We start from the raw sequence: 24,299 nt of genomic DNA, 5'->3' as shown, positions 1-24,299 counted from the left end.
CGTCCGGTGAGGACCCCGCTAGTTTGGGGGCTCCCTGCCTGGGGCGCCCACCACCCCGGGGGACCAGCGCTAGGGGCGCGCGCGCGGAGTCGCCCTCCCTCCTACCAGGACAGTGGGCGGCTCGGGCGCGCCCAGCCCGCGGGCGGGCCCTGCCCCGGCCCCTCTCCGCCTCCCCCCTCCCCGGGGAGGGGCTGCCGGGGGCGTCCGGTTACGTCCCCGCCCTCCAGCCTCCAGCGCCCAGCCGCTCGGGCAGCGGGACCGCAGTCGGGGACCATGTGGAGCGCGGTCGGCCGGAGCCGGGCTGCGTGGCCGCGGGCGCTGCTGCGGCTGCTGCTGCCGCTGCTGCTGGCGGGGCCGGGGGGCTGCCTGCGCCGCCACGACCTCTTCCCCTTCGGGCCGGCGCGCGGGGACCTGGAGCTGGAGCCGGGCGACGACCGCGTCTCCCCCGCCCTGGAGCTGAGCACGGCGCTGCGCTTCTTCGACAAATCCGACCTCCGCTCGGTCTATGTGAGTGCGCCCGCCCCGCGCGGAGAGGGGGCGGCCGGGAGGGCGGGGGGGGGGGGGCGCCGGGAGGCCGAGCGGCCACGGGAGGAAGGAGGCCAGCGGCCGCGGCCCCTGCGGAGCCGGACGGACGTGGGCGTCGGGGGCGGGGACCGACCCGCCGGCCGCCCCCTCTCCGGGCGCGCGCGCTCTGGGTCTCCAAGGCCGGTGCGCTCCCGCCCCTCGGCCCCGACGTCCCCATCGCCCCGTCGCTGCCGTCGGGGAGCTCGCGAGGCCGGGGGACTCGCCCCGTGTGCGCGGCCCTGTGCGCACCCCGCTCCCTCCCTCCGGGACCCGCTATCCGGGGACCCTGCTGTCCATCGCGGCCGGGGAGTGGGTCTCGCCGTGGGTCCGGAGCCTTTGGGGACCGGACACTGGCTCGGTGGGGGCGCAGCGCGCGCAGGGAAGGACAGGACCGCCCAGCCACCTCTCCGCCCCGGGCAGGGAGCGGACGGGGCCCCGCACTGGGGGGTGCGACTCCGGCTCCGGCTCAGCCACGGTCCTGGTCTCCGGTGGAGCTCGTTTCAGCCCAGAGTCCAGGGCCGGGGAAGCTGGGCTCCCCCGCGGTTCAATTTCCAATGGGCGAGCATGGTCACCAGGGGGGCCCTCCCATGGGTGCGGGGCCAGGTGACCTCGGGCTCTCGGGGTCAGGCCTTTGGGGGCGCTGCCGGCCCCAGCCGCGCACCATGTGGATTTCATATAAAGCTGCGCGCGCGTTCCCAAAGGGGGGACCACCCAGCAGAGGCGGGAGTGGGTCCCGCGTGGGGACGGCTGTGCGCCCTGCCCACTGCGCCTCAGGCCACACCCCCACCCCCTGGAGATGGTCGCTTCGCCTAAAAAGATGGAGACTTGAAGCCCGGCTGGTGTGGCTCAGGGGTTGAGCGTGGACCGATGAAGCAGGAGGTCACGGTTGGATTCCCAGTCAGGGCCCATACCCGGTTGCGGGTTCGAGTCCCAATGGGGGGGCGTGCAGGAGGCAGCCGATCCATGTTTCTCTCTCATCCTTGATGTTTCTATCTCTCTCTCTCCCTCTCCCTTCCTCTCTGATATCAACAAAAAATATATATATTTTTAAAAAGAACCTCCACCCGCAGGGACAGCCGCCCAGCTGCTGACTGCCCTGACCACCTGGGGCTCTCTGGTGAAGCCTAGAAGAGGCTCCTTAGAATAATGTCTCCAAAATGCATAAAATAAAATAAATGCATAAAATAAAACCCACAGGGTGGCCAAGGAAATCCATTATGTTGATATACAGATCAAAATAGTAGAACAAAATGTTTGTGAAGGTATAGATGCGCTTCTTTAAAAAAAAGAGTACATATGTATATATTGATTGGTTGCCTCCTGCACGCCCCCTACTGGGGATGGAGCCCGCAACCTGGGCATGGGCCCTTGAACGGAATGGAACCCGGGTTCCTTCAGTCTGCAGGCCGACGCTCTAACCACTGAGCAACCGGCTCGGGCTGGAGTGGTGGGCATTTCCTTGAGAAAGAATCCCAGCGCTCGCTGTGATCTTATGTGTCTGTGCTCGAGGTTGGGTTCCCGGGGAACTGACTCTGAGATGCCGCTTGGCAGGCGGGTCATTGCCTGAGGGGCGCAACTCAGCTGCACACCGAGGGGCTGAAGAGGGTTGACCGAGGGGAACAAAGGTCTCGGCCAGCCTCCCCTCCCCCGTTGCTCTGAAGGTGGGAGGGTCCCCTGTCCCCACGAGAGGAGAGGGCCGGGCCGCTGGGCCGGGACAGTGACCAGTCCCCGGATACGGGCTCAAGGGAAGGAGGTGTGACATTCTCAGGAGGTGGCAGGGACCCGAGGACCCAGCCCGGCGTCCACCCCGTTCCGTAGCCGCCGTGTAGATGCGCGCTGAGCTGGTGGGCACCCTCGAGGGGCCCTGCCTGAGACACGGAGCTGCCGGGCGTGTGCGCAGGACCCAGGAGGCCTGCACGGCTCCGGGCCCCAGCCAGGAACAGCGGGGAACACCCACGGAGGGAGAAAACCGTGATCTGACCGGTCTCTCTGCCCGCGTCAGGGACTCCCCAGTTTCTCATTGTTTAATCCCCCAACAACTCCTCCGCTGCGGTTTGTTCAGATGAAGAAATGGTAATAACAATTAGTCATCGCTCCAGGCCATCCCCCCCACACCGCTCAGCGCCCAAGCTAGGACTCCCTCCCGGGTCTGAGTCTGATTCGGGAAGCTTTCGGGCATCAAGCCCCCCACGGAGGGGATGGGCAGAGGGGTGTTGTGGGCTGGGGGCTCAGGAAAGGCTGACAGAGGAGGTTACAGGAAAGGTAGGTTCCATTTCACTGGGTGGAGGGGGGATGGAGAGGCTGTCCCGGGGCAGGGCGGGAGGGAAGGGACTGCCAGTGCATGCGGCTGGGACTCAGCCTGGCATGTGCCGGGAACTGGAGGCAAGCGACGTCTGGCCATTGCTCTGCTGGCTGCCAGGCTGATGGAGACAGCAGACAGGTCATGTCCTCTGGGTGATGTTTGTCCCCTGTGAGCAGGGAGCTGACTAAGGGGGGACGATTTGGCCCAGGCAACTGTCCCTCCCCCGCCCCCCCCTCTCCCCCCCAACCTTTCACCGAATGGGTTCGCATCCTCGGATGATCTTTGCCTGAATCAATAGTAAGTGAAGGTTGCCACACATGGTGTGTTCTATTTCATTTGTGTTGTTGCCATCATTCTCCCTACCTGTATTAGCTGGCATGCTTCGGTCTGGAAGAGGGTTCCCTTGCCTTGTGAAATCAATAAAAATAGATTTTTTTTGGGGGGGGGGAAAGAAGATGGCCCTTGCCACTGGGGCCCTTGAGGTACTCTGACGCGTGGTCGTTCCGGAAAGGCGATGGATACTTAATCGTTTCCCTGTAGTTTCCCCGTCATGTCAGAGGAAGGGATGGCGTTCACAGGAGGGGATCCGTGTCACCCAGATTAGGGAGTCCTGGGGCTCCAGGCGGCGCAGGTAAACCCCGGTGTTCGGAGGGGCACGTTCCTCCCGAGAAACTGGGGGTTTGGACAGCCCTCCCCCTACTCCCCCACTGTCTCCTGTTGGGGAGTACCGAGGGGCAAAGACTGCTTCTCATCTTTGATGGACACACAGAAGCTAAAATGCAAAGACCCTCAAGCATTTAAACACGTTGGAAGGTCATCTTAGGGAGACACCTCCTGCAGAGGAGACGGGTAACCCCATCCGAAGTTGTGCGTCCGATATGAACTGGATTCAGTCGCAAACATGGACTCATCTCTTCACGACCACCCCTAGGTTGTCCCTTACTTTTAAAAAAATATATATTTTATTGATTTTTTACAGAGAGGAAGGGAGAGGGATAAAGGGTTAGAAATATCGATGAGAGAGAAACATCGGTCAGCTGCCTCCTGCACACTCCCAGCTGGGCATGTGCCCGCAACCGAGGTACATGCCCTTGACCGGAATCGAACCTGGGACCCTTCAGTCCGCAGGCCGGTTAGGGCAGTGGTCGGCAAACCGTGGCTCTGTTGACTAGTGAGTTTGCCAACCACTGGTATAGGGGCTTAATCACAAGGAACAACAACAGCCTGTAATTATTGGAATCGAGAGTCTAGGTCAGTGGTCGGCAAACTCATTAGTCCACAGAGCGGCAAACCTCGGCTCTCGAGCCGCATGTGGCTCGCCAGCCGCCGTTTGCCGACCACTGTAAAGGGCATCCCTTACTTATGTCGACTCATCCTTTTGTTTCCATGTCGAATTCAGGCCGGAGCCGTTTCTCTGGCTCTGGGGGGTTCGTGGGAACCGTTTGTAATTTGGACTCCAGACTTGGGTCCTGGCCCCTGGAGTGCATCTAGTAGATCTAGGCAAGGCCCGTCGACTGAAGCGCCCTTTTTCGCCAGCGACGAATGAATGCGGCGACACTGATGCCTGGTCTGCTGGGCTGACTGAGGTCACCGGAGTGGAGATGCCTTATGAGCTGCGATGGGTCAGACCCCAGGCCCCTCGGGGTTCGAGGCTGAAATCCGTCAGCCTCCTCCTGGGCATTTGGCAATTTCCACGGCTCCTTCCTCAGGTGTTTCTTTTCTTAGGCCCTTGTAGTTGTCCAGCCCTTTCTAGCTGTGCAGTCTCTACCCTCAGCGCCATCCCATGTGGCTTTGCAGCGCCCATGACTTCTGCTCCCGATGTCGCTAAGTCGGCAGCCCAGCGATGCCGGAACGTGCAGCTCAGGGGCTCCCACGGATGTGGGTTTAGGTCTTGGTTGCATCCCTTGCTCACTGTCCCCGGGACCTTAACCCAGTGGTCGGCAAACTCATTAGTCCACAGAGCCAAATATCAACAGGACAACGATTGAAATTCCTTTGGAGAACCACATTTTTTTCAACTTAAACTTCTTCTAACGCCACTTCTTCGAAATAGACTCGCCCAGGCCATGGTGTTTTGTGGAAGAGCCACACTCAAGGGGCCAAAGAGCCGCATGTGGCTCGCGAGCCGCAGTTTGCCGACCACTGACTTAAGCTAAATTATGTCTCTTGTCATTTCCTGTCTACTTCAGATACGCGAAGAGAGGCATGGCTGCATGGCATTTTTGAAAAATTGCAACAGCTTTAATCAAGGGCCTCAGATTTAGCAGCCTGCGAAGTTGGTTGCCTCGCCCGGCTGGCGTGGCTCAGTGGTTGAGCATCGACCTAGGAACCAGGAGGTCCTGGTTCGATTCCCCGTCAACGCACATGCCCGGGTTGCGGGCTCGATCCCCAGTGTGGGGCGTGCGGGAGACAGTTGATGCATGAGTCTCTCTCATCGTGGATGTTTCTATTTTTCTCCCTCTCCCTTCCTCTCTGAAATATATATATTTAAAAGTATAAAGTTCGTTGCCTTTCCATGCTTTACCCTAAATGATCTTACCTTAAGTTGGTGCTTCCTTCCGCCCAGGGAGCTCGATTTTGCAACCTGAGGACTGTCATTGTCCTCGGGTGCAGCTTTTGTATTTCTCAGAGGCCCCATCTGGTTCTCATTTGCGCCGACCTCCCTCGCTCTCTAACCAAACACATCTGTTTTGGTGAAGGCTCCCCCCGCCACCCCTGCCGGCTGCTTTCTGCCCTGGGGACCCCGTGAGGCTCACTTAAACGTACAACAACGATGGTTGCTGTTTCACTTCAGCGTGCCTTTGACTGTAAGGACTCCAGCCTGTCATTTATTTCATTTTATTTTTTTTAAAGTATACTTTCATAATCCTGGTTTCCAGGATTACATGAAATGCTGGAGGGTATTCTTTAAGAGGAAGAAGAAGAAAAAGGTCAAGATAAAAATTATGAACAACAAAATGACAACAAATACATACCTATCAAGTGAATCTAAAAATCAAGTGAATAAAAAATCTGATGAACAGAATAAACTGGTGAATATAATAGAATCAGGGGGCATAGAAAGGGAGTGGACTGACAATTCTCGGGGGAAAGGGGGTGTGAGGGGTGCAGGAAGAGATTGAACAAAAATCTTACACCTGTGGATGAAGACAGTGGCGGGAGGGTAAAGGCATGGGTGGGGTGGGGAATCAGGTGGAGGGGAGCTATGGGGGGGAAAAAGAGGAACATATGTAATAATCTGAACAATAAAGATTTATTGAAAAAAATTTTTAAAAAGTATACTTTTATTGATTTCAGAGAGGAAGGGAGAGGGAGATAGAAACATCCGTGATGAGAGAGAATCCTGGATCGGCTGCCTCCTGCACGCCCCACCCTGGGGGTCGAGCCTGCAACCCGGGCATGTGCCCTGACCGGGAATCAACCTGTGACCTCCTGGTTCCTAGGTTGATGTTCAACCACTGAGCCACCCAGCCGCGCCCATGGCATTTTTTTTAAGTAGCGCAAATGGGGACCAGAAGGCCGTGCTGGTCGGTGCCTGCTGCGTAACCGTCGGGCTTCGTCCTTGTTTCTGCACGCGGGGCCTGGTGCCTGGGGCCGCGAGGCTCCGTAACATCCCATTAATTCCTAAATCTGCTTGCGCCTGCACCTTCTGCTCATTATCACAGTCTAGCGCACCCAGCGCAGGGAACATTCCTGAAAATCCGCGGTGGTGAGGGAGGGCCGAGATGGGATGTGGGCCAGTCTGGGAGAGGGGGGAATTTAGAGGAAACCCCAGGCCCTTCTCCGGATGGCAGGACGTTAGCGTTGGCTCACCTGTAAAAGCCAGCCGCCCTTTCCCGCCAAACTTTAGATCAGTTGTGTTCATTATCTTTTTTTTTACAAAAATGTTTTATTATGGAAAATCCCAAACATAATCAAACATAGAGAGACGATTAGAACACATTCCTGGGAATCACCCAGCTTCAATGAGTATCGATTTATGGCTTGTCTCTTATTTTAAAAAGTATATATTTTTTATTCATTTCAGAGAGGAAGGGAGAGGGAGAGAGAGAGATAGAAACCTCAATGATGAGAGAGAATCATGGATCAGCTGCCTCCTGCACGCCCCCTACTGGGGACCGAGCCCATAATCTGGGCATGTGCCCTTGACTGGGAATCGAACCACTGAGCCACACTGGCCAGGGCAGTCTATGGCTTGTTTTGATTCATTTCTATTCACTTATTCCCAGTACCCACCCTCACCCAAATGGAGTTATCCTAAAGCAAATCCCAAATAATTTGATTTCATCCTAAATATTTCAGCATGTATCTCTTAAAAATGATTCTTTCTTTAAGAAATATTTTTAGTGATTTCAGAGAGGAAGGGAGAGAGAGAGAGAGAGAGAGAGAGAGAGAGAGAGAGAGAAACATCCATGATGAGAGAGAATCATCGGTTGGCTGCCTCCTCCTGCGCACCCGCCGCTAACGGTGTGTCTGAAGAATAAAGTTTACGGGCCGGAGGAGGGGCAGTTTAAAGCTAAGAATCCAATGAAACTTCTAGATGTTGTGGTGTTTTTTTTTTAATATTTTTTATTGATTTTTTGCAGAGAGGAAGGAGAGGGAGAGAGAGTTAGAAGCATCGATGAGAGAGAAACACCGATCAGCTGCCTCCTGCACACCCCCTCCTGGGGATGTGCCCGCAACCAACGTACATGCCCTTGACCAGAATCGAACCTGGGACCCTTCAGTCCGCGGGCCGACGCTCTATCCACTGAGCCACACCGGTCAGGGCGAAACTTCTGGATGTTGTGCATGACATGTATCTGTGGTGTCATCTGTCTCCATGGTCACAAACAGCGGAGTGGACGATGCAGGCACGCCGGCTGACACTCAGGGTCCCACCCTGACACCGATGAGGGTCCGCTGGGCCCTGTCCAGAGTGTCTGTAGGGCTTCGAGGCCGAGGGCTGAGAGCATTTCCTGTGGGAATAGGGACATTCCAGTCATAGAAGGCCCTGGGAGCCTTTGCTACACTGTCGGTCTGACTTAAATTCCGCTCGAAGACAGATTTTTAGAACGTGAGCTGTCTCTCTCTGGCCCTGCATGGGACTCCCCCCGGAGCAGCTGGGGGCTGCCAAATGCTGGCATCTTGAGAGAGGGAGCCCTTTCCCACGCTCCCGCCCCGGCTGGGAGGTGTCGGGAAGGGGGTGGGGCGGACCAGCTGGGCCAGCTCATCCCTGCCCCCTCCTCGCAGCCCGTCCCGGGATTGCAGAATGTCAAGGCCGGTGCCAGGTGATGATGGGAAGGAAGCATGTTGCCCAGCCGCTCCCAGCCCAGGGAGCGGGGTAAGAAGGGAGGTGTGCAAAGTTCACTCCCAAACCCCCCTCCACTGGCTCCACCCCACGCAGCCTTTCACCCGGTGCTGGGCATGTCGCAAGGGCTTGGTCTTCAGTTCCTGTCCTTTATTTATTTTTACTTTTTTAAAATATGTTTTTATTGATTTCAGACAGAGGGAGAGAGACCTAGAAACAGAATCATGGATCAGCTGCCTCCTGCACGCCCCCTACTGGGGATGGAGCCCACCACCCGGGCGTGTGCCCTGACCGGGAATCGAACCGTGACCTCCTGGTTCCTAGGCTGATGCTCAGCCCCTGAGCCACGCCCGCCTGTCCTTTTTGTCTACCCCTGACTCCCCCTCCAGGAAGGAGGTCTGAAGTGGCTTGAGGGTAAGGATGTGGGTGGAGGAGGGAGGGAGGTAAGTGGCCTGGGAAACCCACAGGCCTCCATCTCCTGCACAGATCTGCGCGGTCCCGACGAATCCCCTGCCCTGGCGTCCTTCCAACCACAGCCTCTTACAGTGCAGGCCGAGGGCCATTGGCGACGACTCTCCCATCTGATTAGGGATTTTTTAAAAAAAAAATACATTTTTAAAAATTGATTTTAGAGAGGAAGGGAGAGGGAGAGAGAGAGAGATAGAAACATCCACGATGAGAGAGAATCATGGATTGGCTGCCTCCTGCTCGCCCCCTACTGGGGATCGAGCCCGCAACCCGGGCATGTGCCCTGACTGGGAATCGAACCGTGACCTCCTGGTTCAAAGGTCGACGCTCAACCACTGAGCCACGCCGGCCGACAGGGATTTTTTATTCTTCTTCTTCTCAGATTCTTGAAGTAAACAGACCCGTGCCGTGGGTTCTGTGGCACCAATGGGTTGTGCACGAATGAGGACATGAGTGGGGTCAAAGCCTCCTTCTCGCCAGGCTCTGGAGGAGGCCAGGTCCCCGCCCTCCCCAGGGGGCTCTGCCTCTTTCCCACGTTCCCGAGCAGCCTGGGTTTCCTCGGGATGAGAACAGGGACGCCGATTCACGGGCGGGGATAACGGATTCCAAGAAAGCTGCACTGTGGTGAGGGGGCAGCCCACGGGGACCTGGGCTCCCTGCGGTCACATCCCGATGTCGCCTCTTAACTTTGGAAAACTCGATTTGCTTCCCTCGGTTTCTTCATCTGCAGAATGTGGATACTGCCCAGCCGGCTGGCGTGGCTCAGTGGTTGAGTATTGACCCATGAACCTGGAGGTCATGGTCACGGTTCGATTCCCGGTTAGGGCACATGCCTTGATTGTGGGCTTGATCCCCAGTGGGGGGGCGTGCAGGAGGCAGCCGATCGATGATTCCCTGTCATCATGGATGTCTCTCTCTCTCTCTCTCCTTCTCCCTTCCTCTCTGAAATCAAATAAATAAATAAATAAATAAATAAATAATGAGCCCTGACCGGTTTGGCTCAGTGGATAGAACGTGAGCCTGAGGACTGAAGGGTCCCAGGTTCGATTCCGGTCAAGGGCATGTACCTTGGTTGCGGGCACATCCCCAGTAGGAGGTGTGCAGGAGGCAGCTGATCGATGATTTTTCTCTCATCGATGATGTTTCTATCTCTCCCTCTCGCTTCTTCACTGAAATCAGTTAAAAATATTTTTTAAAGAAACAAAAAAAGAGTGGGTGGGGGGTGGGAGGAAGCCAGGGGGGAAAATGGGGGGACATATGTAATACTTTCAACAATAAAGATTTATTTTTTAAAAAGAGAGGGGCCCTAACCGGTTTGGCTCCGTGGATAGAGCATCGGCCTGCGGACTGAAGGGTCCCAGGTTCGATTCCGGTCAAGGGCATGTACCTTGGTTGCGGGCACATCCCCAGTAGGAGGTGTGCAGGAGGCAGCTGATGAATGTTTCTCTCTCATCGATGTTTCTAACTCTCTATCCCTCTCCCTTCCTCTCTGTAAAAAAATCAATAAAATATATTTAAAATAATAATAATAAATAAATAATGACGTATGTCGAACGGCTCTTTGCAGAACACACACCTGGGGGAGCCTGAGACCCTTAGACCCTTGGTGTCTGGGGTGCGGGGGCCGGGGGATGCCAGCGTCGAGCTGTGCCCCTCCCGCAGGACGCTGCCCAGGGAACCAGTGCTGCTTCCCACCATCAGTTGCGTGGTTTCCATTCGGTGGCACGTGGCTTCGTGTGGGCCCCTGTGACAGCGTCCTGCGAGTGGGCGCTCCACCTCCCCCCTGGAAAACGTCCCCTTTGGGCCCCTTTGAACTCTGCTTGGTTTCCACAGGTCACCACGAACGGCCTCATTGCCACGAGCGAACCCCCGGCCGCAGAATCCCATCCCGGGCTCTTCCCGCCGACCTTCGGGGCCGTGGCGCCTTTCCTGGCCGACCTGGACACCAGCGACGGCCTCGGGAAGGTCTACTACCGCGAGGACTCGTCCCCCGCCGTCACCCAGCTGGCCGCCGAGTGTGTCCAGAGAGGGTTCCCGGGAGTCTCCTTCCAGCCCGCCAGCGCGGTGGTGGTCACCTGGGAATCCGTGGCCCCGTACCGAGGCCCCAGCGAGGACCCTGCCCGGGAAGACGAGGTGAGTGCTCCCCCAGGTACTGGGGCGTGGAGCCTAGCGGGGGGCCGTGGCCTGGCGTGTGCCACTCAGCGGTACAGCATATTGTGTCACTGACGAAGAAAGGACTTGCAAACAAAAAAGCAAAATCAGGTCATGGCGGGGCCGATCCCTCCAGCTCCTTGTCTGCAAGGCTCGCAGTCTACGTCCCATTGAAGAAAGGCAGTTCCTGAGAAACTGCTCGGTGGCAAGAATGAGGTTGATGAATCCCATCCCCCTGACGTTGGATCAGATGGTGGGAGGTCGTTTCTGGTTAAATAGAGACTTTATTTATTTTTAAAAATTGATTTCAGAGAGGAAGGGAGAGGGAGAGAGAGTGAGAAACATCGATGATGAGAGGGAATCATGGATCAGCAGCCTCCTGCACGCCCCCTATAGGGGATCGATACACCCTAACCAGGAATCAAACCGTGACCTCCTGGTTCAGAGGTCGATGCTCAACCACTGAGCCACGCCGGCCGGGCGAGGCATTATTAATGCCAAGTGAAGGTTAAAATCACAGGGGAGTCCTCAAGGGTGTGAAGAAGTAAAGGCAAAGCCCACACTCTAGCTGGGGAGACAGAAACCACGTGCACCCCGGGAATGTTTCAGACAGGAGTCCCGCCACGTCCAGGGGGCATCTCCGGGGCACGGAGGTCAGCCAAGGCTGGGAGCGGTGCCCCGTGCGGACGTGCCCTCGGAGAAGTAGGCGGGGCAGCCGGCTCTAGGCCTGAGTCACTCTTTAGGGACCTGCCTCGGTCTCTCCTGGGAAAGGCCATTTCGCCCCACCGCTGTCTAATTTTCATAGGATGACACGGCGGCGCGAAACCTGAAAGGCCCCAAAGCATCCATCTCCACGTGGATGGAGATAAAGCCGCCTCCTTCGTGGAAATGGTGGGAGGGCTCCGTGGGGAGATAACATACGAAGGGCCCGGCCCCGGGGACGCCGTCCTTACACGAAGGCCCTTTCCGCCGCGCCAGCCTCAGAGGCGTGGAAGTGGCGCTGTCTTGGAAATACCTGAACGTGCTGCTTCTAGGATAAGGGGTGGGCACCGCCATCTTCCCACGTGGGCCATCACGTCTGCTGAAGGGCCCCTGGGGAGATGTGGCTCCTTGCCTGCGTGACCGACTTGTGACCCATCTTCACAGAGAAACACGTTCCAGGCGGTCCTGGCCTCCTCGGGTTCCAGCTCCTACGCCATCTTCCTGTACCCCGAAGACGGCCTGCAGTTCACCTCGACCTTCTCAAAGCGGCACCAGAGCCAGGTCCCCGCCATGGTCGCCTTCAGCCGAGGGCTGGTGGGACTCTTGTGGAGCAGCGACGGGCCGTCTAACGTATTTGCTAACGACAGGGAATCGATCGGAAATTTGGCCAAGTAAGCTTCTTTCTTCGTTCTTCCGTAGACTCCCCCTTAAGAGTAGCACATTATTATTTTATTAAGGACTAGAGGCCCGGTGCACGAAATTTTGTGCACTGGGGGGAGGATCCCTCAGCCTGGCCTGCGCCCTCTCACAGTCTGGACCCCTTGGGGGATGTCCGCCTGCCGGCGTAGGCCCGCTCCCTGGGGGACTGGGCCTAAGCTGGCAGTCAGACATCCCTCTGGCAGCCGGGGAGCAGGCCTAAGCCAGCAGGAGGACATCCCTCTCACAGTCCAGGACCCCTCGCTTCTTACTGCCCGCCTGCAGCAGAGGTAGGAGAGGCTTCTGGCTGAGCGTCACTCCCCCTATGGGTGTGCACGGACCACCAGGGGGCAACTCCTGCATTGAGCGTCTGCCCCCTGGTGATCACTGTGCATCATAGCGACCAGTAGTTCTGCCATTCGGTCAATTTGCATATTAGCCTTTTATTATATAGGATGATGTAATGGGCATCACAGAACATTCCCTAAAAAATTCCCTTGGGTTGCAGTGTTGGATATAGTTTTTCTATTATGTGGTAGTTTTTATTTTATTTTATTTTATTTTTGTTGTTGTTTTTTAATTGACTTTAGAGAGAGAGAGAGAGAGAAACATCAATGATGAGAGAGAATCATTGATTGGCTGCCTCCTGCACGACCCCTACTGGGGATCAAGCCCGGGCATGTGCCCTTGACTGGAATCGAACCTGGGACCCTTCAGTCTGCAGGCGGATGCTCTATCCACTGAGCCGAACCGGCCAGGGCTGTGGTAGTATTTTTCTGATGAACTCAAGGGAATATATTCTTAGAATGAACACGTGTCCTGTTGTTTAGGTATCATCCTAATTTAAACGGCATCTACCATCTCCTCTATAAGTATAAAGTTAGAAATAAAGTTTGTCTTTTTTTAAAATGTATTTTTATTGATTTCAGAGAGGAAGGGAGGGGGAGAGAGGGATAGAAACATCCATGATGAGCGAGACCCCACTGGGGATCGAGCTCGCAACCCAGGCATGTGCCCTGACTGGGGATCGAACCGTGACCTCCAGGTTCATGGGTCAACGCTCAACCACCGAGCCACGCTGGCCAGGCTAATTATGGTTTTCCATAATTTAATTTTTTACAGCGGCTGTGTTTTAAGAACTGGCTTGCAAAGTTTCTAAAATTTAACAACTGGCTCTCACGAGGGGCCTGGACAGACAGGTTGATTGCACGTCCCTTCTTTCCGTTGTTTGATCTGATCAGAGTAAAAATGGTGCAGCAAGAAGTAGAGATCAGGGTTCGTCCGTCGTGCTTTGCGATTATAAAATGCCTTTCGCATCGGAATCTCATTTGCATTTCACGGCCCACGATCCCACGGCGAATGCAGACGGGAGTTCTAGGGAGCCACGTCTGTACCGTTTTCACTCCCAACACTTCCAACACCAGACATGTGGGTTTCTTTCCCACACCAACCAATTCTCCTCCAACTCTCCAGACACCAACAGGGTGTCCTCCAATTCAGTTCGGTTCTCAACACTAGATGCCAGGAGTTAGCACAGACCCCTGCAGGTAAAGGGTTCCATCTCCCTTCAGGTGCCAGTCCCAAGCTCCCGGTTGCAAGACCCGCCCCCTTACCCCCAAGTCACAACCCGGAAAGCGCTTACTTAGTATTGCCAGTTTACTATAAAGATAAAACTGAGCCCTAGCCGGTTTGGCTCAGTGGATAGAGCATCGGCCTGTGGACTGAAGGGTCCTGGGTTCGATTCCAGTCAAGGGCATGTACCTCAGTGGCGGGCTCCTCCCCGGCCCGGGCCCTGGTCGGGGCTCATGCAGGAGGCAACCAATCTATTGCATCTGTTTCTCTCTGTCTTTCCTTCTCTCTTCCACTCTCCCAAAAAAATTCAATGGAAAAATACCCTCGGGTGAGGATTAACAGAAATCCTATATAATAAAACCCTAATATGCAAATCGACCGAACGGCAGAACGACGGGTCGCGATGACGCGCTCTGACCATGTATTTCGCACGTCTCTATCGAGATGAACCTATGTTTCTATGAAAATTGAAGCTTTTGGTTTTTGGTGGCCCACATACACTTAAACCCTGTTTATTTGGCCCGTGTCAGCCTTGCATTTGACATGCTTGCTTCAGGGGTTTTTATTACACACCATGTCTGTTTAGAACATCGGCCTTTGGAGATAAACTCCATCTGGAACTCAGGGCGTGGAGCTGAAAATTCCAATCCTCTCATCTCGCCTTGGTTTTTCTGTCCAAGAAGCTGTCTAGGGTCCCCAGCGACCGGTCATCTCATTTACATAAAAAGGCCCCCTCATCCCTGCAGAGATTCCAGGGGCTTAGGCGCTGGAGGCCAGAACTAGGACAGAGACCAGCTACCACTGACCCTTGAACAACCTCGGCTGGAACTGCGGGGCCCACTTCTATGGGGATTTTTTTTTTTTTCTCAAAAAACACTGTAAATGTATTTTCTCTTCCTTAGGATTTTCTTCAATATCATTTTTCTTTTTTCTTTTTTTTTTAAGGCCTTGTGTTTTATTTTGGGTTTGTTTGTTTTTTTGTATATTTTTTTTATTGATTTCAGAGAGGAAGGGAGAGGAGAGAGAGATAGAAACATCCATGATGAGAGAGACTCATGCATCGGCTGCCTCCTGCACACCCCACAGTGGGGATGGAGCCCACAACCCGGGCATGTGCCCTGACCGGGAATCGAACCATGACCTCCTGGTTCATAGGTCAAAGCTCAACCACGCCAGCCGGGCTATATTTCTTATTCTATCACACCATGCCAAGGAAAGAGAATAAGGGGTACAATGCATGACTCCAGTCAGTGGGTTGCTTGCATGGGTAGACCTGGCAGTGTCCCTGGAGAGCACCCCTCCCAAGGCGGAGGGCGAGCCTGTGCTAGGCTGTGTGGCTACAGCCTCACCACATGGCCTTAGCTCTGTGATGGTAACCGGACAACCCAGGGGTCCGGGCTGCCTGTCACGACTCAAACCAATTCAGCAGAGACAGGGTTGAGTCCTAGATGAGCGTGTATTTCAATCCTGCCGGCAGCGAGGAGAGCAGCAGGGCACCCACAAACATCTGCTCTGCCCCCCACCATAAGCCAGCTGCTTATATTGGGTGGGAGGATGAAGATGACACGGGGAAGTAGGCAAAAGGGTACGCCAAATGGGCAGTTTACAGGGAATGGGGGCCGGGCATTGGCAAAGGCCTGGGGGTATGCAAAGGGCTGGGGGTCTTCAAAGGGCTGGCGGCTCTGGTCTCTGCAACAAGGTTGTCAGTCTTCCCATGATAATAGGCAGCTCCCGGATGGGGAGGATGGGCCGCATTTCCAGGTGAGCTCCTAGGCCCTGCCTGCTACTCCCAGCCAGATTAGAACGGGCCTTCTTTTTTTCTTTTCTTTTTAATATATTTTATTGGTTTTTTTACAGAGAGGGATAGAGAGTTAGAAACATCGATGAGAGAGAAACATCGATCAGCTGCCTCTTGCACACCCCCCACTGGGGATGTGCCCGCAACCAAGGTCCATGCCCTTAACCAGAATCGAACCTGGGACCCTTCAGTCTGCAGGCCGACGCTCTGTCCTCTGAGCCAGACTGGTTAGGGCAGAACGGGCCTTCTTTAATCAGAACAACACCATCACGGCTAGCAGAGCATGATTAATATTTCTTACCACTAGAGGCCCGATGCACGAAGATTCGTGCAAGAATGGGCCTTCCTTCCTCTGGCTGCCGGCACCACCCTTTGCATTCTGGCCTGGAGCCACCTTTCCGCCTTCCCATGCTGCCCAGAGGCCCAGAGCAGCTGGGGCGGTGCAGAATGCCTGTGTTGTCACCATGGCAATGATGCAAGCGTCCCGCCCCGGCCGCTTGGCGCCTGCATATGCAAATTAACCCGCCATCTTTGTTGGGCTAATTTGCATACTCACTCCCGATTGGCTGGTGGGCGTCGCGAAGGTACGGTCAATTTGCATCTTACTATTTTATTAGTGTAGATTCTAGCTGGTCCCCAATAGTCTATCTGTGCCCCTATCATGATGACCACACAAGACCCAGTCGGCTCTCCCGGCCTCCAGGCCCCTGAGTTTCAGGTGGACACGGATCCAGGGCTCCTTCTGCCCGGGGAGGAGGGGCTGTGTCCCAGAAGCCTGTCCTTTCTCGTAGGAGCAGCAACTCCGGGCAGCAGGGCGTCTGGGTGTTTGAGATCGGGGGCCCCGACACAGCCAGCGGCGTGGTGTCCTCGGACGTGAACCTCATGCTGGACGACGGCGAAGACTACGAGGAGGACGAGGATTACGACTCGGTGACCAGTCTGGGCCCGGAGGACGTGGGCACCACACCCTTCCCCTATGAGACCCTGAGGCGGGGAGACACCGGCACCACCAGGCACCGGGTCTCGTCCCCCAGCCGCCCGGCCACCGCCAGGCCCGCCAGGCCTCCCACCGAGAGGACCCGGTCCTTCCAGCTGCCCGCGGCCAGGTTCCCCCAGCAGCACCCGCAGGTCATCGATGTGGATGAGGTGGAGGAGTCGGAAGTCGGTAAGGCTGCTGACGGTGCCGTGAGAATACTCTTGGGCGCTGGGGTTTCTGGACAGAGGACAGGTGCTGGAGGGGGTCCGAGGCGTGCGTTCTGGGGTGGGTGGTGAGGGCGAGAGCTGGGAAGTAGCGGGGGGGAGCTCACGGGCTCCATGCTTTTGATGGCACAAGACATCGTTGGGGATTAGGGCTGTGGTGATGGAGATGGTTGAGCACGTCCTGTTTTTTTCTTTTGTGTGTAATTTTTTTATTTTTGTTCATCCTCGCCCGAGGATATTTTTCCATTGATTTTAAAGAGAGTGGAGGAAGAGGGAGGGAAAGACAGAGAGAAACATCGATGTGAGAGAAACACATCGATGGTTTGCCTCCTGCACATGCCCCGACCAGGGCCCCGGGCCCGGGAGGAGCCTGCAACCGTGGTACGTGCCCTTGACCGGAATCAAACTCGGGACCCTTCGGTCCCCAGGCCGACGCTCTATCCACGGAGCCACACCGGCTAGAGCCCTTGGTCTGTTTTAGGGAGAAAAGTGCTTTAGGAGTATTTTGCAAGTCAGATTTTTCTTATTTGTGATTTCTGAGATCAGAAGTGCACGCAGCCACCTGAAAAAACATTGTAGACGTTCCTTCGGCTGTTGACACAGTTATCTTTGACATTGATTTCCTCTCGGCTTTGGCACGAGAGGAGTTCATTATTCCCAGCTCCGGTTAGTTTCAGAGTCGGTTTGAGAAGATTTTAAAATACAGAACAAGTAGATCCCTCCTTTTTTTCCCCCCCCCGAGATCTCCCTTTCAAAGTGCAATATCTCCTGGTCAACTGTATTATATCAGGTTTTTGCTACATTTTGGGGGAAAACCAGCACGCTTTGGTTTGTCCAAACTAAACCGTGTTCATTCATTTTTGCTCTTGGGGTTGACGTATAATCCATTGAGGTTCATTTAAATGGGATGGTCCAGGCCTTTAGATAACGTGTAGCAAGACTACTGTTTCTGTTACGAAGTTACCAGAAGGCCCTCAGGAAACCTACTCCATTCCACATAGTCACTCACTTTAAAAAAAAAAAAAAGATTTTTATTGATTTCAGCGAGGATGGGAGAGGGGGAGAGAGATAGAAACATCAATGATAAGAGAGAATCATTGAGAAAAAAAAAAAAGAGAGAGAGAGAGAGAGAATCATTGATTGGCTGCCTCCTGCACGCCCCCTGCTGGGCATTGAGCCTGCAACCTGGGCACGTGCCCTGCCGGGGAATCGAACCGTGACCTCCTGGTTCATGGGTTGATGCTCAACCACTGAGCCACGCCGGCTGGGCCTCTCTTGTATTTCTTCTTCTTCTTCTTTTTTAAATAATTTCTTTATTGATTAAGGTATTACATATGTGAACTCACCCCCCTCCATTATCCCCCCCCAACCTCCCCTCCACTCATGCCCTCACCCCCCAGTTGTCTGTGTCCATTGGTTAGGCTTATATGCATGCATACAAGTCCTGTATTTCTTCTGACTTGTCCTAATGTGTCCCCTAACGATAGTCATACATGTTTGTTCTTCTTGAGTATACCGAAGCCCGGACGAGAGCTGGGGGCCAGGAGCAGTGAGCTTGCTACTTTCTTCCAAGGCTCAGAAGTGGAGATGTTGACCTTTTGTGTCACGACAAGGACGTGGGTCCGTGTCTCAGGGCTCCCCACCCTGCACCCTGGGTCTCCTGGGGGTGACGCGGACACCCCTGCCTGCGTGGCACTCTGCTCCTGCCGCCGGCTCCCGAGGGCCGTCTCCCCAGATGTGCCAGGTTGTTTGCTTGCAGCTGTGGAGATCTGAGCTTTTCCCCGACCGAGGCGTCTCTGACATTCTCCCTTGGTGAAGCCGTCCTGTACAAAGGCTATCCTCTCTGACATCCAACAACAACAACATATGGTGGTGCCTTGCGTGGTATTCGTCCACGCCTAGGATTTGAACCCGCCGTGTGCCTGAAACAGATGTTTCTCTGTCCGTCTATCTCAGTTATTTCGCTGTTTCTAGCAGAAAGGTCAGCCTCCCGCGGCCCGCAGTGCATTCCTGGCGTGATCTGAATGGTCACCCACAGATACGCAGGCCGTGGGGACCCACGGGGCGCTGGGCCCTCCGCTGGAGCGAAGCAGTCTGCAGTCACATGTGTTCAGCGTGGGGGCCAAGGGTTTCCGGCGCCAAACGCCGCCTCTCCACACACTGGAAATTTCCTCCGAGCATCTAGGACGCATAGAGCCTTCCCTTTACTTGTATCTTCACTCGGAACAGTCAGTTATAAGCCGGATCGCTCCACGCTTTAAAAGTTCTCCTTCTACATGTGCTTTTTAAAAAATATATTTCTTTAATAATTTCAGAGAGGAAGGGAGAGGGAAGAGAGAGATAGAAACATCAATGATGAGAGAGAATCATGGATCGGCTGCCTCCTGCATGCCCCCTATTGGGGATCGAGCCCACAAACTGGGCATGTGCCCTTGGCCAGAATCGAACCTAGGACCCTTCAGTCCGCAGGCCGACACTCTATCCACTGAGCCACACCGGCCAGGGCCCTACGTGTGTTTTTGAGCTTTCTTTCCAAATCAATTTCCTCTGGATGGTGGGGTATAATGAGTTCGCTCCTAATTCTAACCAGTTGAACCAAGGATGCAGAATTTTAAAAGTAGGCAGAATTCTTTTTGTTTCTTGAGTGAAAGGAATTGAAAAAGTCTTTCTAACCAGCTTCTTTTAAAAATCCTCACCCGAGGATATTTTTTCATTGATTTTTAGGGAGAGTGGAAGAAAGAGGGAAAGACAGAGAGAAACATAAACGTGAGAGAAACACCTCCATTGGTTGCCTCCTGCATGCGCCCTGACCAGGGCCCAGGCCAGGGAGGAGCCTGCAACCGAGGTACATGCCCTTGACTGGAATCGAACCCAGGACCCTTCCGTCCGAAGGCCGACACTTTATCCACTGAGACACACCAGCGAGGGCCTAATCGGCTTTGGAGTATAAGAGCTTCTTAGCTGTTGCCTGGAGAGAAGAGGCAAAATAATTTCAAAATACTCTGAAGTCATTAAAATGGGAAAATTAAAAAAAAAACAGTAAAAAAAAATACCTTAAGGCCCCTTTAAAATGTGAAGCTGATCTTTTTGACTCGTTAAGGGATATCATAATGTGTCCCCTAACGATAGTCATACATGTTTTTGAGTATACCGAAGCCCGGACGAGATTAGAGCAAATTAGATTAGAGCACTTTTTAAAAAATATATTTTTATTGATTTCAGAGAGGAAGGTGGAGGGAGGGAGAGAGAGATAGAAACATCCAGTGATGAGAGAGAATCACTGATCGCTGCCTCCTGCACGCCCCACACTGGGGATCGAGCCCGCAACCCGGGCATGTGCCCCGACCGGGAATCAAACCCTGACCTCCTGGTTCCTAGGTCGACACCCAGTCACCGAGCCACGCCGGCCGGGCAGACTAGAGCACTTTTTGATCCTTCACCCTGTGACGTCTACACTCCTTTCAGCCCCGTGTGCGTGGGGTGTGACAGATGGAGCCACCACCCCAATTACGTGGCTCCGGGCAGTGAGCCGTGTCCCTGAGCCGCCTGGCAGCGTGCCGTCATCCCTGCAGGGCTGGGGTGCCCCGTGGGACCCGCTCCTGCTGCTGAGCCCCGAGGCGTGCTCACAGGTGCCCCGTGCTTCCTCCGCAGTCTTCAGCTACAACACGGATTCCCGGCCCACGTGCGCCAACAGCCGCCACCAGTGCTCCGTGCACGCCGAGTGCCGGGACTACGCCACCGGCTTCTGCTGCAGCTGCGTCGCCGGCTACACCGGGAACGGCCGGCAGTGCGTGGCCGAAGGTCTGCTTTTCCGTGCTCGTTCGTGGGCGGGGAGGAGGGAGGGCGGACTAACTATTTTTATTGATGTCAGAGAAAAAGGGAGAGGGAGAGAGAGAGAGAGAGGAACATCCATGATGAGAGAGAATCATCGGATCGGCTGCCTCCTGCACGCCCCACACTGGGGATCGAGCTGCAACCCTGGCATGTGCCCCGACCGGGAATGGAACCGTGACCTCCTGGTTCATAGGTCGATGCTCAACCGCTGAGCCACACCGGCCGGGCACCATAGTTCCTTGTAGAGCCCAGACCCCGTTGTGGGGGCAAACTCCAAATTGGATCCAGCTGTCACTTCTGGACCAAGACGTCTCTATGGTCGTGAGAGTCTCGAGGGCCCAGACACAGTTTACTCCGCGTGCGTCCCCGGGGAGCCAGGGCCATAAACTCCAGTGAAAACAAAAGCGACAGAAACCCCGCCGCACGGAACATTTGTCCCTTCCGATGCCAGATTACCTCACCGGTCACTGGCCGTTTCCTTTGTGTTCCGTGAGGAAACGCAATTGCTTCCCAGCGTCGGACTCAGGAAAACTTGGAAGCATTTTTCTGCTTCTCAGATCCCCTGCCCTCGCTGCAGCGAGATCGGCGTTTTAATTTGCTAAAAAATCAAACAGACAGCCACAAACACAAACCATGTTCCCTGCTGGGCCCTCATTCGGTCAAGGGAGGGTTGGTATGCTAACGTTGGCAGCGAGAGAGAATGCTTGTCTACGTGTGTTCACGTGGGGGAATGTTTTCAACATCCGTCAGTGTGTTTCCTTCCAAACGGCACCGCCCAGGGGTGGTGTGCCTGAGCGTTGGGTTGGGGCTTGGCTTGGATACCCTGGGAGAAGCTTCCAGAATCAGCAGCAAAACCTTTTCTTCCCAAGGAGCGGCCCCGGCGGGCGGCTTTTCCCGTGCCAAGTGTCTGAGCCGGGAATGCTGACTGTGCTTGGCAGAAACTCAGATCGGACAAACCATCTGGCCCCACATTTTTAAAAAAAAAATGCATTTTATTATTTTCTTCAGAGAGGAAGGGAGAGGGAGAGAGAGTTAGAAACATCGATGAGAGAGAAACATCCATCAGCTGCCTCCTGCACTGCCCCCACTGGGGATGTGCCCGCAACCAAGGGACATGCCCTTGACCGGAATCGAACCTGGGACCCTCCTCCAGTCTGCAGGCCGACGCTCTATCCACTGAGCCAAACCAGCTAGGGCCTGGCCCCACATTTTAACATTACATACATGCCCTGTAGGAGCCTCATGGTTTAAATATTTGTTGGCTACTTACTACTTTTTAAAAAGTTTATATGATTTCAGAGAGGAAAAGAGAGAGAGAAAGAGAAACATCAATGATGAGAGAGAATCATGGATCGGCTGCCTCCTGCACGCCCCCTACTAGGGATCGAGCCCGCAACCCGGGCACGTGCCCTGACGGGGAATCGAACCGTGACCTCCTGGTTCCTAGGTCAATGCTCAGCCACTGAGCCACGCCAGCCGGGCTTGCCTCCTGCTTTACAGGCCCAGGGCCTATCCCTGTTCTTCTCTCATGAGGGGCTGGCTTCTCCCTTTGTCTCCCCGACAGGGTCCCCCCAGCGAGTGAACGGCAAGGTGAAAGGGAGGATCTTCGTGGGGAGCAGCCCGGTCCCCGTGGTGTTTGAGAACACGGACCTGCACTCCTACGTGGTGATGAACCAGGGGCGCTCCTACACGGCCATCAGCACCGTCCCCGAGGCCGTGGGGCACTCCCTGCTGCCCCTGGCCCCCGTCGGGGGCATCATCGGGTGGATGTTCGCGGTGGAGCAGGACGGGTTCAGGAACGGGTTCAGCATCACGGGTACGGACACTACCCACGAGACTCCCTGGCCCCGGGGGCGGGGGGCGGGGGGGGCCGCGGGAGACAGGGACTGGGGATGAGTGGAATGGGAACTCCGTGTCTAATGACAAGCTTACTGACAAGCTTTTTGTTCCGGGAGAAAGACGTGGCGGTGAGAGGACCGGTGTTCTTTCGTGAATTAATATTTACGAAGACTGTCTGGCATCGTGCCGGCCCGGCTCGCCCATCCTAAAGCTTGGGCATTTCTCCGTGTCCCTTTCTCATCACCCGTGGAAATGCCCGTGGTCAGCACAAGCCCTGAGCCAACCCGTCTCGGAGGCTGGCCTGTGGCTGGGAGGCGGCCTCTCTCTGCGGGCGACTCCGTGGGGGCTCCCTGGGTGCCCCAGCTCTGTCCTCGGGGGTCCCCAGCCCCATTCCCACCAGCCCCCTTGAAGCACCCGCAGAGGAGGTAGGACCCCCACGGCCCCTGACCAGCCCCGTGAGCCCAGGGCGGGCACTGAGGTGGCTGTCTTTTCTTTTTTCTTTTTTTAATTCCTTTATTGATTAAGGTGTTACATATGTGTCCTTATTCCCCCACTAGCGTTCCCGTTGCAGGAAAAATCCTGCAATAGGATTTCCTGCTGCACTCTACCTCGACTCCGTTCCTCCCTTGTCGCCTGCCTCACCTTCTCCTCCAGCCCGCCTGCGTTTCCCTTCGCCCTCGGCCCCGCCTCTGCTCTGCCCTTGTCGCCTGCCCCGCCTTCTCGGCCAGCCCGCCTGCGTTCCACCCCCCCCACCCCCCCGGCTTGCTTGCTTCTTCTTCTTGCTTTACTCCCTTCTGCAGCTCTTGGCTTCTTTCGACGCTGTCTTGATATGCAAATTAGCCGCCATCTTTGCTGGGGTAATTTGCATACTCGTCCTGATTGGCTGGTGGGCGTGGCTTAGGTGTAGCGAAGGTGCGGTCAATTTGCATATTTGTCTATTATTAGATTAGATTACCCCTCCTCATCTCCCCCCCACTCATGCCCTCACCCCCCTGTTGTCTGTGTCCATTGGTTTGGCGTATATGCATGCATACAAGTCCTGTGGTTGATCTCTCCCCCTCTCTCCCACCCTCCCCTGCCTTCCCTCTGAGGTTTGAGGGTCTAATCGCTGCTTCCCTGTCCCTGGATCCACGTGGGCTGTCTTTTCGGACGGCAGAGTGACCGAAGGACCTTGCTTTTCCAGGGGGCGAGTTCACCCGCCAGGCCGAGGTGACCTTCGTGGGGCACCCGGGCAAGCTGGTCATCAAGCAGCGGCTCAGCGGCATCGACGAGCACGGGCACCTGACCATCGCCACGGAGCTGGAGGGCCGCGTGCCGCAGATCCCCGTCGGCGCCTCCGTGCACATCGAGCCCTACACGGAGCTCTACCACTACTCCCGCGGCGGTGAGGGCACCCCGGGCGCCCAGGCTCCCGGTGCCACGGGCACAGCCCGCGCTGCTGCCGTCTCCTGGGCTGCAGAGCGGGGAGCGGGGGTGACACCTTAGTGACATCACCTTTCCCCACTGCCAGACATAGCATCGCTCCCTCCAGAGAATTTATTATTTGTTATTTATTTACTTTAATTTTTTATTGATTTCAGAGAGGAAGGGAGATGGAGAGAGAGAGAGAAACATCAATGGTGAGAGGGAATCATGGATCAGCTGCCTCCTGCACACCCCACCCTGGGGATGGAGCCCACAACCTGGGCATGTGCCCTGACTGGGAATCGAACCGTGACCTCCTGGTTCATAGGACGACGCTCAACCACCGAGCCACGCCAGCCAGGCGTCCACTAGCCTGTAATCGTTAGGTTGGCTCTGGGCAGCGTAGGAACTTAAAGAGAAGCACTTGGCGGGGGAAAAAAGCAACAAATGTTGCTGATGCAAACAATACCCGTAACAGT

General features: G+C 55.3%; 1 protein-coding gene across 1 annotated transcript in view; it reads left to right on the top strand.

The window, feature by feature from the left end:
• The first annotated feature begins 259 nt into the window (after positions 1-259).
• The window catches only part of NID1 (nidogen 1), a 49,181-nt gene continuing 25,141 nt past the window's right edge, over positions 260-24,299 (top strand). The window contains exons 1-7 of the mRNA XM_054713039.1: positions 260-507; positions 10,458-10,757; positions 11,922-12,148; positions 16,335-16,708; positions 20,395-20,544; positions 22,142-22,393; positions 23,600-23,800. Of these exons, the coding sequence (XP_054569014.1) occupies positions 274-507; positions 10,458-10,757; positions 11,922-12,148; positions 16,335-16,708; positions 20,395-20,544; positions 22,142-22,393; positions 23,600-23,800 (1,738 nt within the window). The 5' untranslated portion in view covers positions 260-273. The remainder of the gene's footprint in view (positions 508-10,457; positions 10,758-11,921; positions 12,149-16,334; positions 16,709-20,394; positions 20,545-22,141; positions 22,394-23,599; positions 23,801-24,299) is intronic.

Source organism: Eptesicus fuscus, chromosome 24, assembly GCF_027574615.1.
Source record: "Eptesicus fuscus isolate TK198812 chromosome 24, DD_ASM_mEF_20220401, whole genome shotgun sequence".
Lineage (NCBI taxonomy): Eukaryota > Metazoa > Chordata > Mammalia > Chiroptera > Vespertilionidae > Eptesicus > Eptesicus fuscus.
Note: the sequence above shows the minus strand (reverse complement) of the source record. Positions and strands in the feature narration are given on the sequence as shown.